This window comes from Bubalus bubalis, chromosome 3, assembly GCF_019923935.1.
Source record: "Bubalus bubalis isolate 160015118507 breed Murrah chromosome 3, NDDB_SH_1, whole genome shotgun sequence".
Classification (NCBI taxonomy): domain Eukaryota; kingdom Metazoa; phylum Chordata; class Mammalia; order Artiodactyla; family Bovidae; genus Bubalus; species Bubalus bubalis.
The window spans coordinates 88,159,390-88,178,191 of NC_059159.1; the positions used below are offsets into that span (position 1 = coordinate 88,159,390).

General features: G+C 41.9%; 1 protein-coding gene across 4 annotated transcripts in view; it reads right to left on the reverse strand.

Annotated features, from left to right (window-relative positions):
• ADAMTSL1 (ADAMTS like 1) overlaps positions 1-18,802 on the reverse strand; it is a 1,120,403-nt gene that overhangs the window by 138,470 nt on the left and 963,131 nt on the right. For all 4 annotated transcript variants that reach the window (XM_025279016.3, XM_044939811.2, XM_044939812.2 and 1 more), the window contains one exon: positions 897-1,024. In XM_025279016.3, the coding sequence (XP_025134801.1) occupies positions 897-1,024 (128 nt within the window). The remainder of the gene's footprint in view (positions 1-896; positions 1,025-18,802) is intronic.

The window sequence follows — 18,802 nt, forward strand, 5'->3', positions numbered from 1 at the left end:
AATCCACTCCAGTGTTCTTGCCTGGAGAATTCCATGGACTGAGAAGCCTGGTGGGCTACAGTTCATGGGTTCACAAAGAGTTGGACATGACTGAGCAACTAACACATGTTTAAAATGGATAACCAACAAGGACCTATTGTATAGCACAGGGAACTCTGCTCAACGTTACGTGGCAGCCTGGATGGGAGGGGAGTTTGGGGGAGAATGCATATGGGCAAATGTATGGCTGAGTCCCTTTGCTATTCACCTGAAGCTTTATAACACTGTTAATTGGCTATACATCAACATAAAATGAAAAATTAAAAAATATATATATACCAAATTGCAACTTTGGGAGGCACTGTACTCTGAATTGCGATTTTCTGAAGTGGCCACGTATAGAATGGTTTGCCTAAGCTCTATGGATAAAGGTGAAGTACTGGCAGGTGCATTAGAGAAAAAGGTTGAAATAAACAGTCGGAGAGAAGAACACTTGTGCTCTAGCCCACAGTCACAGAATTCCAACTACCCAAGGGTCTTAAAGTTTCCTTTGTAATAGGTGGGAGGAGAAATGAAAAGATCATTTGATGACCTTGGGTCATGAGTCATGTTCCCTCATAGACTACTTCCTTGTATATATCTACGCTCATGCTCGTCCCTGAATGTCTGTTATCAAAATTCTACCCCAAGTCTAAGACCTCTCAGGTAGAATGAAACTGTACCCTCTTTAGTTATCAAAATTTATTTCATTCATTCTATCTCATATTACATGCTATCTTCATTTAATTACAATTACAGGTCACAAACTTCCAAAGGCAGGAAATGGATCTCATTTATGTCTGTCTCCCTGACCCCACTTAGCACGCTGTAGGCACCTACTTAGCAGTTTCCAAATTGAACAGGGGTTTTCACATTACCTGCTAATGTGACGGCAATGGAGACAGAATCATATCCCAAGGCATTTGAGGCATTACAAGTGTAGAAACCCACATCAGCTTCCACAGGTGCCAGGATCTGTAAGGAATCATCTGGCTGCAGAAGAATCCTGGAGCAACAGAAAAGAAATGTAGACCTGGTCAGGTCAGTTGACTCCTTTTTGGCACCGGACATGGGTCAAGCTGGAAGGAACCCCAGGGGATAGTAAACAGAACCCTGTTTAACAACAGGCACAAACTGGCCACAGTGACACACGGGAAACCAGCCTCTCTTGCCACTTTGTTGAGTGTGATTCTGGAAGCGAGCCCAAATAAGGCGGTTTTGGATTGCTTACGCAGTTTGTTGACTGCTTGGGCTAAATGCTAATTGTTGGAGCAGACAGCCTATGGACAGTGAATACACGTAACACATACACTGGGGGTGAGAGGAGACGTTAGAATGAATGGTGCAGATGGATTTGGGGAAGGCTTCAGGAAAAGGCAAAGTTATAAAGGAAGAGTTATTAATGCTCTGGATGGTGGAGAGTAGGCAGAGCTTCCAGATATGGAGAAAGGCATCTGTTAAGGCTTGGAGGTGGGAGAGAGGAAGCCAGAAATCGACTGCTGACGAGAGGATGCTGAAGGAAGCTGTATGTGTAACTGTGTCTCAATTCTATTGTCTTCATTAGTCTGGAAATATTACTGAGCACAAAAATTAGATCTTATTTATTGTTTCATTTCCCACAATTCTTGGCAGAGGGCCCTCTGTAGAGAAGATGCCAGCAGAATGAAGGCAAAGCCTGACCTTCAGGGTCATGATAGAGATAATTCTAGAATAATCACCATGGAGTTCAGATACTTTGCTTTACCTAAAAGGGATTATGAGAATCAAATGGTGAGTACATACCATGAGCTTCAAATCCACACCTATCTCAGGCTATTTTTTTTTTTTCCTAGATGGATGCCATTTCTAAGAAGTACATTTTATGGTAGTTAAGCAGATGAATGACTGATGATGATTTTAAGCTGATGTCATGGTGAGGCTGATGATAACTGTAGGGTGTATGTGGAAGTGGGAAATCTAGAAGAGTTGGGGGAGGATTGGATGGGAACTTTAGAGATCCAGTGCCAGACCTGACCGGGCCTTAGGTTGATACATCATTCAACAGCATGGAAGTGGGTTAGTGGTGGTTTTGCGGTTCCTGGAGTCAGTCACTTCCATCTTTATGAGTCTTTCCACCTCCTTATTAATTTCCAAAGCTTCCAAGAGATTCCAACATATGTTTCCCTCATATGCTGGCATCCATCCATGGGAGTCAAGCAGGTAAGGGGTTGCTTTTCAGGTAAGGCACAAAACAATATTTAATGATAAAATTAAGACTAGGACTCAGATCTCCTGTCCCACTGGCAGTCTCCCACCACACACTTCTTTTTCTTCACTATGTCTCTGCTGGGGCCTCTCCAGACTCTATTGGTATGTGTAGTTTGGCGTCACCTCTAGTCAGCTCTTAATTATTCTGAGGTGGGTGACTCGTCTGGCAATGAATCAGGCCTTCTCAAATCTGTTCTCGGCCTTGGACCTACTGCACTGCTTTTTCTTACCTCCTCTTGGAGGAAAGGCAGGAGAGAGGAAAATCAGGGCTTGCATCAATCCTTCTCCAATCTCACTATGCACTCAATATGCCAGCAAATTTGGAAAACTCAGCAGTGGCCACAGGACTGGAAAAGGTCAGTTTTCATTCCAATCCCAAAGAAAGGAAATGCCAAAGAACGCTCAAACTACCGCACAATTGCACTCATCTCACACGCTAGAAAAGTAATGCTCAAAATTCTCCAAGCCAGGCTTCAGCAATACGTGAACTGTGAACTTCCTGATGTTCAAGCTGGTTTTAGAAAAGGCAGAGGAACCAGAGATCAAATTGCCAACATCTGCTGGATCATGGAAAAAGCAAGAGAGTTCCAGAAAAACATCTATTTCTGCTTTATTGACTATGCCAAAGCCTTTGACTGTGTGGATCACAATAAACTGTGGAAAATTCTGAAAGAGATGGGAACACCAGACCACCTGACCTGCCTCTTGAGAAACCTGTATGCAGGTCAGGAAGCAACAGTTAGAACTGGACATGGAACAACAGACTGGTTCCAAATAGGAAAAGGAGTATGTCAAGGCTGTATATTGTCACCCTGTTTATTTAACTTATATGCAGAGTACATCATGAGAAACGCTGGACTGGAAGAAACACAAACTGGAATCAAGATTTCTGGGAGAAATATCAATAACCTCAGATATGCCGATGACACCACCCTTATGGCAGAAAGTGAAGAGGAACTCAAAAGCGTCTTGATGAAAGTGAAAGTGGAGAGTGAAAAAGTTGGCTTAAAGCTCAACATTCAGAAAACGAAGATCATGGCATCTGGTCCCACCACTTCATGGGAAATAGATGGGGAAACAGTGGAAACAGTGTCAGACTTTATTTTTCTGGGCTCAAAAGTCACTGCAGATGGTGACTGCAGCCATGAAATTAAAAGATGCTTACTCCTTGGAAGGAAAGTTATGACCAACCTAGACAGCATATTCAAAAGCAGAGACATTACTTTGCCAACAAAGGTCCGTCTAGTCAAGGCTATGGTTTTTCCTGTGGTCATGTATGGATGTGAGAGTTGGACTGTGAAGAAAGCTGAGGGCAGAAGAATTGATGCTTTTGAACTGTGGTGTTGGAGAAGACTCTTGAGAGTCCCTTGGACTGCAAGGAGATCCAACCAGTCCATTCTGAAGGAGACCAGCCCTGGGATTTCTTTGGAAGGAATGATGCTGAAGCTGAAACTCCAGTACTTTGGCCACCTCATGCGAAGAGTTGACTCATTGGAAAAGACTCTGATGCTGGGAGGGATTGGGGGCAGGAGGAGAAGGGGACGACAGAGGATGAGATGGCTGGATGGCATCACTGACTCGATGGACGTGAGTCTGAGTGAACTCCGGGAGTTTGTGCTGGACAGGGAGGCCTGGCGTGCTGCGATTCATGGGGTCACAAAGAGTTGGACACGACTGAGCAACTGATCTGATCTGATGGGCAGTTCTGGTAACAATGAGGAAGGAAACTGAAAATCTTAGCTAAAGGGAAATTTCTGGATGATTGTGTTTGATTCAGTGCCATTTTAGACCATCACCGCTATTACAGGAACAGTCTGGCTTCCGTGGCATTGAAGCAGAGCTGAAACTTTGTGAGGGATGACAGCGAGGCTATGAGACACTCTGGCTGGACTCATCCACTCATTCATTCACTCATCCACCCAAGTTAGGTGTTTTCTCTCAAAATCAACAATCACACTCTAATTGGTTAGTTTATTTCAAAGAGATAATAAGAGAAAGATGATTATATAATTTGCTTATCTTTGCTAAGCCATACAATATTTAGATAATATCTTTTTTTTTTTTTTTAAGTAGGAATCTTAATAGATGCAGCATGGTATTATTGCTAAATCTTTTCACGTATTCAGGCTGTTTTTGATTAAAAAAATGAAATACTGACTTGATGATTTAAATTTTTATGATCTCTCAGGAATATGGATGCCTCCAAACCAATTTCCAAGCAGGAATAATCAAAGCAGGCTTGACAGACTGATCACTTAAGACAACTGAACTTGCTATTGTTGTTCAGTTGCTATGTCATGTCCAACTCTTCACAATCCCATGGACTGCAGCACACCACTCTCCTCTGTCCTCTGCTATCTCCTGAACTCAGTGGATCATTATTCAGTTTTACCATCCTCAAAAGGCAGGGATGAAGATTTGCTAAATTCCCAAGGCTGTTGTGATAGTTGCTTCCCTATCAGAGTTCTATCAGAAGGGGTTCTTGAAGAGAATATTTAGAGGAGGAGATTAGAAGATAGGTCTTCTGAATTTGATTTTGTTTCTAAGCTTTATTTTTCTACATTTCAGTGTATCAATTTCTAAAACCCAGTTGAAGTATGTTTTCCTATCCAGCAGAAGGAACTGTTAAAATGAGGTATATAAGGAAGCTGCAGACCTCCTCTTAGTATATCCAGTGACCCTTCCTTTGGTAATGCTTCACACTGTGATAGAGAATTAAAACTGAGAAATGACAGGAGATGAAAAGATTGTGAGGAAGGAAGTGAGAGGGGTTCATGATACTGGCCAATTCCCCGCCGCCACCCCCCCCAACCCCCGCCACACCAGGTAATTTATTAGCTTCTATAGTCAGATCATCTTATTTTTTCCCATAGAACTACTGATCTCATACAGAGAGTGTAAACTCCACTCTTACATTGGGCCTGACCCAACTAACTCCTTTTAAGTGGAGGTAAGCTTACTGTATCAGTTCCTCCAGGCTACTGAGTGAGCCATGATGCTTCCTGACTGTATAAGCCTGGAAAAGAACTCACACAAAGTTGGTGAAGAGAAGTGGGGAGATCCATCACATTGGGTACAAAGCCGTAAGGGTCTGAACTAAGATGGGAATAATGGGAATGGAAAAAAAAGAGAATATAGATCTGAATATTTGGCATTCATACAGTCTTCTATTCCATAGACTGCATACAAAGATAAAGAAACTAAAGTACTTGCCATCATAAAACAGTCTTAAATGTTGTCTTAAGACAAAATCTACACAGGATGAATTTGAATTTCTTATTTACTGCATATACTTAGAAATTGCTTGTAGTCATAAAACTGAACTCTTTAGCTCAAGGAGGTACATAGTTATTTGGCATCAAAGTCAGGATTTGAAATAGGGTTTCTTGGCCCAGTACTTTCTTTCAATCACATCTTTGCATGCATGCATGCTAAGTCGCTTCAGTTGTGTCCGACTCTGTGTCACCCCATGGACAGCAGCCCACCAGGCTCCTCGGTCCACAGGATTCTCCAGGCAAGAATACTGGAGTGGGATGCCATTTCCCTCTCCATTAATATGCCCATAAAATTGGTAGATGGGAGTTTGGAGGCTGCCACTAGGGGGAGCAATACTTCTGGAGAGGGCTCCCATGCAGGACTCTCTAGGAAATGTGACAAGGCAAAGAAAAGGGCTTGCTGGAGATTGAGGTTTACTTTAATCTATTTAGACTGGCATCTAGAGAGAGAGCGAGAGAGAGAGAGAGAGAGACTCCTGGGGAAAAAACATTTTCTTTGTATCTCAGGCATCTACTCTATTAATTTAACTTAATTTGTTGGGAGCTGATTTCTGTCAGCTTGTATTTAGGTTTCAGACTTGACAGACCTGTTTTAGAACGCACAGGCACGGAAGCCTAGTGCTGCTTTCCAAACAAAACCAGAAAGATTTCTCTGGGGTTGTTGTGGAATTTATGGAATTAGGGGACGAGGGGACATGGAATAGGGCATAGTTAAGGCCTATATAGCAAATGGCGCTGTAGTCATATTAGGTATGTTGCTACTCATTGCTTTCCTTCCACACCTACATTCCCTTTTGGTTTATTGGGCTAAAACTTACTGCTTAATTTCTTTGCCCATTGTTTTTAGCTAGGAAACGAAAGAGCAGTTTTGCTTTTTTTGGTGACCTTTACTTGTAAAGGTGACAGCCTGCCTTCTCAAGCATTTTACAAATTAAAGACCACCTGAGAGAGTACAAATAATTGTCTCAGTTACACAAGCCTTCATTGTCCAAATGAGTAGGTTATGGACAAAGTGCTCCTGGGTCAGTTCTACCAAGCACAAGCTGCTTGAGGTGCAGTTCTCTCCTCTGCATTTGCAAGGAGGTTTCTCTGGGTGTCTTGAGGAAAGGTCTAGAAATCTTGTACATGGGGTGGTATCATGATGCCTTCAAAATCCTTGGCTCAGTGGGGACACCACTGTATGTAACTGCTCACTTCTCAAAGTCATGTCCACAGCCAACCATGTGAAACTGCAGTGGGGGGCAAGGATTCCCAACTACAGTTAAGAGACATGGACTCAGGTGGTAGTCTTGGGCAAGTGTTTCAGCTCTGTGAGCCTCTATGTTCCTTCTGCGTATTGAGCAGAATACCTCAGAGAGATCTTGTGAGGATCAAATAAAGGAGTGAGCTTACAATTTCTGAAGAACTATTTCTAAGAAGTAGTTTCTCACTATTTTCTAAGTAAAAAGGCATCAGCTTAAGCATCAGATACATCTAATAAATTAGTAATTTTTAATGGTACAGGTAGGGGTAATCTACATTTCCATTTTGAAATTCCTCCTTGGAATTTCCAGTTGTCAGAGGAAAATTTCAAGCTCTAGACACAGAAATACTCATTTGCTACATGGACCATGATGTACCATTTCAAGACTCTCATCCTAACAAATCATTCTTAAATCCATTTTCTCAACTAGAACTTGGAAATTATAGGTACATCCTTTCTCTTTAGAATAGTGTCTTCTTCATCTTTTCAAACTTATCTGTCCCACATTCTAGCACAAACTTATCTTTCCATTCAATATGGCCTTGTTGACTCTCCTTGTCATTAGTTTTGAGCAGTGTACATTTTCTTTCTCCTCCTGGTGATTCTTTCAAATTCTCCCCATCCTTAAAGAACAAGTTCTAGTTCAACCATGTGTGTTTCCACAGTCCATGAGAATCCCTTCTTTTCTTGATGTTGCAGAGGTGTTTTAAGAGCAATATTGCATAGGAACTTGGAATGTGAGGTCCATGAATCAAGGCAAATTGGAAGTGGTCAAACAAGAGATGGCAAGAGTGAATGTCGACATTCTAGGAATCAGCAAACTGAAATGGACTGGAATGGGTGAATTTAACTCAGATGACCATTATATCTACTACTGCGGGCAGGAATCCCTCAGAAGAAATGGAGTGGCCATCATGGTCAACAAAAGAGTCCGAAATGTAGTACTTGGATGCAATATCAAAAACGACAGAATGATCTCTGTTCGTTTCCAAGGCAAACCATTCAATATCACAGTAATCCAAGTCTATGCCCCAACCAGTAACGCTGAAGAAGCTGAAGTTGAACGGTTCTATGAAGACCTCCAAGACCTTTTAGAACTAACACCCAAAAAAGATGTCCTTTTCATTACAGGGGACTGTAATGCAAAAGTAGGAAGTCAAGAAACACCTGGAGTAACAGGCAAATTTGGCCTTGGAATACAGAATGAAGCAGGGCAAAGACTGATACAGTTTTGCCAAGAAAATGCACTGGTCATAACAAACACCCTCTTCCAACAACACAAGAGAACACTCTATACATGGACATCACCAGATGGTCAACACCAAAATCAGATTAATTATATTCTTTGCAGCCAAAGATGGAGAAGCTCTATACAGCCAGCAAAAACAAGACCAGGAGCTGACTGTGGCTCAGACCATGAACTCCTTATTGCCAAATTCAGACTTAAATTGAAGGAAATAGGGAAAACCACTAGACCATTCAGGTATGACCTAAATCAAATCCCTTAGGATTATACAGTGGAAGTGAGAAATAGATTTAAGGGCCTAGATCTGATAGATAGAGTGCCTGATGAACGATGGAATGAGGTTCATGACATTGTACAGGAGACAGGGATCAAGACCATTCCCATAGAAAAGAAATGCAAAAAAGCAAAATGGCTGTCTGGGGAGGCCTTACAAATAGCTGTGAAAAGAGAAGCGAAAAGCAAATGAGAAAAGGAAAGATATAAACATCTGAATGCAGAGTTCCAAAGAATAGCAAGAAGAGATAAGAAAGCCTTCTTCAGCGATCAATGCAAAGAAATAGAGGAAAACAACAGAATGGGAAAGACTAGGGATCTCTTCAAGAAAATCAGAGATACCAAAGGAACATTTCATGCAAAGATGAGCTCGATAAAGGACAGAAATGGTATGGACCTAACAGAAGCAGAAGACATTAAGAAGAGATGGCAAGAATACACAGAAGAACTGTACAAAAAAGATCTTCATGACCCAGATAATCATGATGGTGTGATCACTCACCTAGAGCCAGACATCCTGGAATGTGAAGTCAAGTGGGCCTTACAAAGCATCACTATGAACAAAGCTAGTGGAGGTGATGGGATTCCAGTTGAGCTATTCCAAATCCTGAAAGATGATGCTGTGAAAGTGCTGCACTCAATATGCCAGCAAATTTGGAAAACTCAGCAGTGGCCACAGGACTGGAAAAGGTCAGTTTTCATTCCAATCCCAAAGAAAGGCAATGCCAAAGAATGCTCAAACTACCGCACAATTGCACTCATCTCACACGCTAGTAAAATAATGCTCAAAATTCTCCAAGCCAGGCTTCAGCAATATGTGAACCATGAAATTCCTGATGTTCAAGCTGGTTTTAAAAAAGGCAGAGGAACCAGAGATCAAATTGCCAACATCCGCTGGATCATGGAAAAAGCAAGAGAGTTCCAGAAAAACATCTATTTCTGCTTTATTGACTATGCCAAAGCCTTTGATTGTGTGGATCACAATAAACTGTGGGAAATTCTGAAAGAGATGGGCATACCAGACCACGTGACCTGCCTCTTGAGAAACCTGTATGCAGGTCAGGAAGCAACAGTTAGAACTGGACATGGAACAACAGACTGGTTCCAAATAGGAAAAGGAGTACGTCAAGGCTGTATATTGTCACCCTGCTTATTTAACTTATATGCAGAGTACATCATGAGAAACGCTAGGCTGGAAGAAACACAAGCTGGAATCAAGACTGCTGGGAGATATATCAATAACCTCAGATATGCCGATGACACCACCCTTATGGCAGAAAGTGAAGAGGAACTCAAAAGCTTCTTGATGAAAGTGAAAGTGGAGAGTGAAAAAGTTGGCTTAAAGCTCAACATTCAGAAAACGAAGATCATGGCATCCGGTCCCACCACTTCATGGGAAATAGATGGGGAAACAGTGGAAACAGTGTCAGACTTTATTTTTCTGGGCTCCAAAATCACTGCAGATGGTGACTGCAGCCATGAAATTAAAAGACGCTTACTCCTTGGAAGGAAAGTTATGACCAACCTAGATAGCATATTCAAAAGCAGAGAGATTACTTTGCCAACAAAGGTTCATCTAGTCAAGGCTATGGTTTTTCCAGTGGTCATGTATGGATGTGAGAGTTGGACTGTGAAGAAGGCTGAGTGCCGAAGAATCGATGCTTTTGAACTGTGGTGTTGGAGAAGACTCCTGAGAGTCCCTTGGACTGCAAGGAGATCCAACCAGTTCATTCTGAAGGAGATCAGCCCTGGGATTTCTTTGGAAGGAATGATGCTAAAGCTGAAACTCCAGTATTTTGGCCACCTCATGCGAAGAGTTGACTCATTGAAAAAGACTCTAATGCTGGGAGGGATGGGGGCAGGAGGAGAAGGGGACGACAGAGGATGAGATGGCTGGATAGCATCACTGACTCGATGGACATGAGTCTGAGTGACCTCCGGGAGTTGGTGATGGACAGGGAGGCCTGGCGTGCTGCGATTCATGGGGTCGCAAAGAGTTGGACACGACTGAGCGACTGATCTGATCTGATGAAGTCCTTTCACTCTACCACATCTCATCCCTTCAGTTAGATTGTAAACAAATACCTCAAAAGTTGTGGTACACATACACATTGGAATATTATTCATCCACAAAAATGAATGCATTTGACTCAGTTCTAGTGAAGTGGATGAACCTAGAACCTATTATACAGAATGAAGTAGGTCAGAAAGAGAAAGAAAAATATCATATATTAATGCATATGTATGAAATCTAGAAAGATGGTACTGATAAACCTATCTGCAGGGCAGCAATGGAGATGCAGACACAAAGAATAGCCTTGTGGACACAGGGTGAAATGGAGAGGATGGGACGAATGGAGAGAGCAGCATGGAAACACACACGCTACCATATGTAAAATTAGACAGCCAGTGGAAATGTGCTGTATGATGTAGGGGGCTCTAATCTGGTATTCTGGGGCAACCTAGAGGGGTAGGATGGGATGGGAAGTGGGAGGGAGGTTCAAGAGGAAGGGGGTGTACATATACCTATGGCTTATTCATGTTGATACATGGTAGAAACCAACACAATACCATAAAGCAATTATCCTCCAATTAAACATAAATAAAAAAATACTTCAAGGACTCCTTTTTATAGTTGTCACTTCAGTATTCAGTGTAGTGCTGACATGCTAAATAAATGGGGATTCCCAGCTGGTAAAGAATCTGCCTGTCAATGCAGGAGATGCAAGAGACCTGGGCTTGATTCCTGGTTGAGAAGATCCCCTGGAATAGGAAATGGCAACCCACTCTGGTATTCTTGCCTAGAAAATTCAATGGACAGAAGAGCCTGGCATGCTACAGTCCATGGGTTCGCAAAGAGTCTAACAGGACTGAGCATGCACACACAATGAATGGGTACTTAATAAACACATGTTTGTGCTGTGCTGAGTCACTCAGCCATGTCTGACTCTTTGCAAACCTGTGGACTGTAGCCCGCCAGGGTCCTCTGTCTATGGGGATTCTCCAGGCAAGAATACTGGAGTGGGTTGCCATGCTCTCCTCCAGGGGATCTTCCCAACCCAGGTATCGAACCCAGGTCTCCCTCATGGCAGGTGGATTCTTTACTATCTGAGCCACCAGGGAAGCCACAACACTTGTTTAGTGACCTTCCAAGCAGTGGAGCTGAAAATCATCATTTTGACAACATAGCACAGTGGATAAGAGCACAGACTCCAGAGCCATAGGGACTGGGCCCTAGCCCCCAGTTGTCCCACTCAGTAGCTCTGTAACCTAGCACAAGTAACTTACTTCTGAGTGGCAAAGTTGTCTCACCCACAGAATGAGGAGTGTTACTGCACCAACTGAGGGGTATTGTGAATATTCTATGTTGAGTCCAGGTATTTCAAAAACACAGAAAAGTATGTGACAAGTAGTAAATACTAGGGAAGTGCAGGTTACTATTAATATTTAGTGGTTGTTTTTGATATCACCAAGAAAATCAAATCTGACAGACTTTATTTTCCTGGGCTCCAAAATCACTGAGGATGGTGACCACAAGCACAAAATTCAAAGATGCTTGCCCCTTGGAATGAAAGCTATGACAAACCCTGTGTACTGAAATGCAGACACATCACTTTGCTGACAGAGATCCATATAGTCAAAGCTATGGCTTTGCTAGTAGTCATACGGATGTTAGAACTGGACCATAAAGAAGGCTAAGTGCCAAGGAATTGATGTTTTCGCATTGTGGTGCTAGAGAAGTGTCTTGAGAGTCCCTTGGACAGCAAGAAGATAGAACCAGACAATCTTAAAGGAAATCAACCCTGACTATTCATTAGAAAATTGACTACCTGATGTGAGTGCTGACTCATTGGAAAAGAAGGGAGTGACAGGGGATGAGATAGATGAGGTAACATCACTGACTCAATGGACATGAATCTGAGCAAACTCCAGAGGACAGCAGAAGACAGAGGAGCTTGAGGTGCTACAGTCCATGAAGTCACAGTTAGACGCAACTAAGGGACTGAACAACAACATTAGCATTACCATTGCCATCATCATTCACTCTTCATATCTGAACCTAATGTAATCTGGATGTTGTGATGAGCTGCTTTGACATGGGTAAATGATTGAGAAATGAACAGTTTTTGAGAAAAAAATACATAAATCAGGGCCACGGGGGAAGAGGTAAGGGGTCCGCTGTGTGAGCGAACAGGGCGTGGGCCACAGTGGGTATATCTTGGTGGAAGCCCGGCGGGTGGGAAAGACAAGCAGAGGGCTGAGGCCACGCGGCACACTGGGTTGGCAACAGCCTCAATTCTATTCTTGACTCAGGAATCTCGGAATAAACACAACTAGTCATTTCCATAATTGTTTTAACACTATTAACCAGATACTGATATTTTAGAACACTTATAAAAATGCCAGAGTTCTGCAATTGCAAAAAAAAAAAAAAAAAGTAAAATTGGGAAAAGAGTAAGAATTGGGAAAAAGTGAGCTTAGAAGCAGTTAAAGAATATTGTGCAAAAAGTATTAGCTCACAGCTCCAAGGAGGAGGTATTGAGGTCTTTGTCTTACCCTGAAATGCTGACTTTTCTTCTGCTTAGGGATTCCTAAGATTAGGATAATCAAATCTACCACAAAGGGAGAGTGGGAGCAGGTATTCAGTAGACAAGTGTCCAAGCTTCATACAATTTCATTCGTGTTACTGGTCTGACATTATCATATTTTAGAGAGGACACAAAAGCTCTGAAAAGTAACTTGCTCAGTTGGTGCAGGGAATTGGGAATGGGGAATGACCTTTGACCTTAAAAAAAAACAGACTCTATTCAAACATCCACTGGGGCCTAGTAAGAAGGCATGTGGTTTGGCTTTATTTTTGGTTGAGTGTAATATATGCCAATGTCTCTCAGGGACATGGACAATCACTAATAAGAATATTCTGGATTTTAAATAGCTGGAAGGCATGCGGTTTGGCCTCATTTTTGTTGGGGGGTAATTTGTGCCAAGGTTTGTCGTTACTCAGGGAAATGGACAATTGCTAACAAGAATTTTCTAGATTTTAAGTAGCTTGAAGCTAGAGGACAGAAAGAATATTGTGAGAAGGCATCTTCTGCAAGAATGTTTTTCTGAAGCCAAAAATTATAGTAGCCCAGACCCTTGCAAGGGAGAGTTTTATTTTGTACAGACATTTTGGGGAACAGACTTGAGGTTCATGAAGAGTTTTGTATCACCATTTAGCAAGGGCAACTCTTTTTTTTAACCTTGGCTGCTTTTAATTGCCAACTAAAAGTTACTTAATGCTGGAAGCTCCATGACTGCTCCAGGTGGAAGTATAGAAAATATTTGTGGAATGGGAAAGGTCAACTGGCCACACATTCTTAACTCTGTCCTAATACTTTCTGCCAAACCCTTCAGTTTCCTTCTCTTCAGAAATTCATAAAGTCTTGAACTTGCTAATATGAGTAGTTCTATCTTCCTGCCAGGTAATTCATTCCAAACTGCAGACCTCTGCATGAAACGACTGACTGTATTTCCTATTTACCTTGAATAGAGATCATCAAACTGTAGCCAGCTGTCACCTGCTTTTGTAAATAAAGTTTTATTGGCACTCAGCCACAGCAGATTAAGAATCTATGGCTGCTTTTATGCTCCACTGGCAGAACTGAATAGTTGAGACAGACGGGATAGCCTGCAAAGCTAAAATGTTTGCTGTTTGGCCCTTTGCAAGAAAAGTTTGCTGACCCCAACCTAGAACACGGAAGCACTTTCACTTCTGGTTTGTTTTGGTGTCTTCCTCATTTATACTAAAATGTTAACCACTTTTTCAGAAATGTTATTTGTTAGGACCACTTTTCTAGGAAGAATAAATTAACTGTTAGGGGGATCTTTTGAGACGCTCCAGCTTTTCAGAGAGTAGACAGTGACTGGTTGTCACTAATTGTCTTGTGTTCTCTAATGTTCTCTGATTCATGCCGGTCATTTCTGTGACCTTGCACTGATCTTCTATCTTTTTTTTTTTTTTTTTTTTTGGCTAAGCTTTATCTATTTACTGAGATGGCTCTTTTTTCTCTGACTTGCTTTTCTTATACTTTTCAACTGGGAAAAACATTTGTCATCTCCATTTCCTTTGGTTCTATAAAGGAAACAAACCAAACCAAATTGAAACTGGTTTCTTCTTCCCTCACTATCTGCCCAGCCTCCAGTTTTTATATTATCTACAAACTTAGAAACTGCATTTCATGTGCTTATGACTTTTACATATAGCATTATTCACAAGTGTGGTTCTGAAATTGACCCTGGAGGCATTTTCCATCTGATTCTCTCTTCCATTCGAAGAAGTTTCCATCTGTGGATACTCTGTGTTGCCCAAGCTAAAGCCTTCCAAATACTCCTTAATTCATCTTCTATTCAACACCACTTTGGAACACTGTCCAGAGCTTTCTGGGAAGTATAAACATTTAGAGCATACATATTTCTCTATCCTACCAGATCAAAAACATCAGAAAAAACTGTCCGTAGAGTGTAAGCACACTCTCCTGTTGTCTGGATATAGGCTGACAATTCTCCATCACATTGTGTTTTCCTAGACACCTTTTTAGTGCTAGTATTCCAACAACTGCCCAGGGGTTCCTCAAAATAAGAGTAATGCTCCTGATTTTGTGACATCCTGGAAGATGGTGTGTGGTACACTGGCCTCATCTCTAAGGAACAATGATTATATTATCAAATGTGTATCCACTGTGTACCAGGCATACTACAGATAATATTTCTCTTCTTCTTCACTTTTCTGAAGGGTGGTTATGATCATTTTAACTAATGAGAAAACAAGGGTTCAGAGCTGTTAGACTCCTGTGGTTATTAAGTGGCAGAACTATGATGCTATGATTCTAGCCTTCCTGTTCACTACCATTGTGGGCTGTCCTCAGGGTTAACTGCTGTAACCATTAGCTTGCTCCTCCTGACCAAAGGGATTGGTGGAGTGAGGTGGGTGCACCCAGAACCACAACAGAAAGAAAGCAGGGACTGGCTTAGGGATCAAAAGGCAGAAACTCTTTGGCATTAGCCTGTTCCCTAGGGCTCCATATAGATGAAATGGCACCTGTGAGCTGTTTCTCCATCCCTAAGAAGGAGAGGAGAAGGGGACAGCAGAGGATGAGATGGCTGGATGGCATCACCGACTCGATGGACATGAGTTTGAGCAGGCTCCAGGAGTTGGTGACGGACAGGGAAGCCTCGCATGCTGCAGTCCATGGGGTCGCAAAGAGTTGGACACGACTGAGCGACTGAACTGAAGAAGGAATCAGTATTTTCTCCCAAGTCTCTAGTTTCATATTTGTCTTTATGTTCATTTGCATTCCTCTGAAAAGTCACATGACCTTTAGGAAAGTCTTGTTTAAATGCTTTAAGATTTCTATCAGCTGGGCTATGAGGAGTATGTGACTATAGGCTCACTCTTAGACCAAAGGTGTTGGGTAGAAAGTGGGGGCTTCCCTGCCAGTGTGGGACTATCAGCAGTATGTAGATCTTTCTCAGAGGAAAAGATTGATCCTCAATCAGCATCCCTTCCCAGTTTGGTAACCTAGCTCCCTCTGGAAATTTGGGAGAATCTGAACATCCTTATAGGTATTGTTTCTGGAGTTGGATTCAGATGGAGGAATACTGGACATATATTTGTCCATAATGACATGAGCTTCCTGGTATTAGATGTGGGGTGGAGTTGCAAGATTTTTCAGCTAGCATGCCTCATTTCCAAATGCAAATTCAGCTTTTGCCTGAATCTCAACTCAAATGTGGTGCAGAATAGAAAGGCCTGGGTAGTGTTCAGTATTTAGCAGAATGACTGAAAAGAAGAAACGGTTCAGCTTCATCTTGTTTGTGGTTGAGGTACCTAAACACATACATGCACAGGCTGTCAATGCTGTAAACATACATGATTAGAGATACAAACACAGATGTGACAATAATAATGTTTACTGAGTGCCTATTATGTGCCGAGCACTGTGCATATTTACAGCTGGGTGTGTATATGTAAAGGGAGAGAGACTGAGAGAAGAAAAGTCTTTCCCTGAAACAGACATGCCACAATAAAAACAAAAGCCTCACATATTGGAAGCCAGCCGGCTAGAGGATAGAATGCTGGATTATGCTAAATTCAGCTGACCCCAATGGCTTCTTTCTAAAACAGGGGCAAGCCCATGTATTCAACTAAGGTTAAAGTCAATACAAAGAAACAGGATCCCTGGGGCCAGACTGAATCTAACAATCTCTGTGCTTCAATTTTAATATTTGTAAAACTGGAATAGTAACCTGAAAGGGTTGTTCTAGGAATAAATGGGGTGAGGTGTTCCCTGGCAGCTCAGTGGTAAGGAATCCACCTGCCAATGCAAGAGATGTGGGTTCAATCCCTAGATCGGGAAGATCCCCTGGAGAAGGAAATGGTTATCCACTCCAGTATTCTTGCTTGGGTGATTCCCCTGGACAGAGGAGCCTGGTGGGCTATAGTCTATAGGGTTGCAAAGAGTTAGACACGACTTAGCAACTGAACAACATCAAAATAAATGGACATCTATAAAACACTGAGAACATCTTGTAGCTCAAAGCAAGTGCTCATAACTCTTAGCAATGATGCCCATGATGAGGAGGATTTCTCCATTGGCCTGGATGTGATGGGCGATTAAGGCACCACAAGATATTGACTCTTTGCTCTTACTCACTTCTAGTGGCTGGAAGTTCCCAGGCAAACTCATACACAGCAAGTAACTGGGTATCGTGGCAGGGCAGAGCTCAGTGGGGTGAAGTGAGGGGTCTGGTAAGAAATGAAGCAAGAAAGGTAGGCAGACGTCAGATGATAAGGACACTGTATATCATGCTAGGGCATTTGGAAATCATCTTCAAATGCTGGCAGGCCAAGGGAAAAATTTTAAGCCTGGGAGCATCATGGATGACTTTGCTAGAAAGATGCTCTGGCAGTAGCATGTCAATGATCTAGGGCAGAAGTGAGAATCCGTTTACTATAAAGGGATATATAGCAAATACTTTAGGCTTTCAGGGCCACCTATGGTCTCTGTTGTATATTCCACTTTTTATTTGTCTTTAATAATCCTTTAAAAAATACAAAAGTCATTCCTTTCATAATCCTTTAAGTTATCTGGGTTCAAACCCTAGCTCCACTACTTATTAAGTGAGGGATCTTAAGCAAGTTAATTAAACAGCTCTGGGCTCAATTTCAATGACTCTTTTAATAATCCTTTAAAAGCCATTCTTAATAAGCTCTTTAAAAAATGTAAAGCCACTGGCTGGAATTTGCCAATCCCTGGTCTTGAGAAGGCAAATATAGAGTTAGGAGGCTGCCGCCATCATTGAGAGCTGACACGTAAGCCAAGGACAGGCAGTGGGAACGGAGGTCAGTGGAGGGTGAAAGAGCCACTGAAGAACTGGAACAGTCTAGAAATACAGGCAGGCCTCATTTTATTGCACTTCACTTTCTTGTGCTTCAGAGATACTATTTTTTTTTTTTTTTTTTAATAAATTGAAGGTTTGTGGCAACTCTGCATGGAACAAGCTTATTGGTGCTATTTTTCCTTGTTTCTTTTCCTTAGTATCTGATGGCTTCTATTGAACACTTTAAAAACTTTTTATGTTGTTTCGGGGTATACAATGGAAGTAACAAATAGATTCAAGGGATTAGATCTGTAGACAGAGTGCCTGAAGAACTACGGATGGAGGTTTGTAACACTGTACAGAAGGTGATGACCAAAACATCACGAAGAAAAAGAAATGCAAAAAGGCAAAATGGTTGTCTGGGGAGGCCTTACAAATAGCTGAGAAAAGAAGAGAAACAAAAGGGAAAGGAGTAAGGGAAAGATATACACAACTGAATGCAGAGTTCCAAAGAACATCAAGGAGAGATAAGAAAGCCTTCCTAAGGGAACAATGCAAAGAAATAGAGGAAAAAATAGAATGGGGAAGACTAGACATCTTTTCAAGAAAATCAGAGATACCAAGGGAACATTTAATGCAAAGATGAGCACAATAAAGGACAGAAATAGCAAGGACCTAACAGAAGCAGAAGAGATTAAGAAGAGGTGGCAAGAATACAAAGAACTATACAAAAAAGGTCTTCATGAACCAGATAACCACGATGGAGTGGTCACTCCCCTAGAGTCAGACATTCTGCTGTATAAAGTCAAGTGGGCCTTAGGAAGCATTACTATGAACAAACCAAGGGGAGGTGATGGAGTTCCAGCTGAGCTATTTCAAACCCTAAAAGATGATGCTGTGAAAGTGCTGCATTCAATATGCCATCAAATTTGGAATACTCAGCAGTGGCCACAGGACTGAAAAAGGTCAGTGTTCATTCCAATACCGAAGAAATGGCAATGTTCACACTACCATACAATTGCCCTCATTTCACACGCTAGCAAGATAATGCTCAAAATCCTTCATGCTAGGCTTCAACAGTATGTGAACTGAGAACTTCCAGATGCATAAGCTGGATTTAGAAAAAGCAGAGGAACC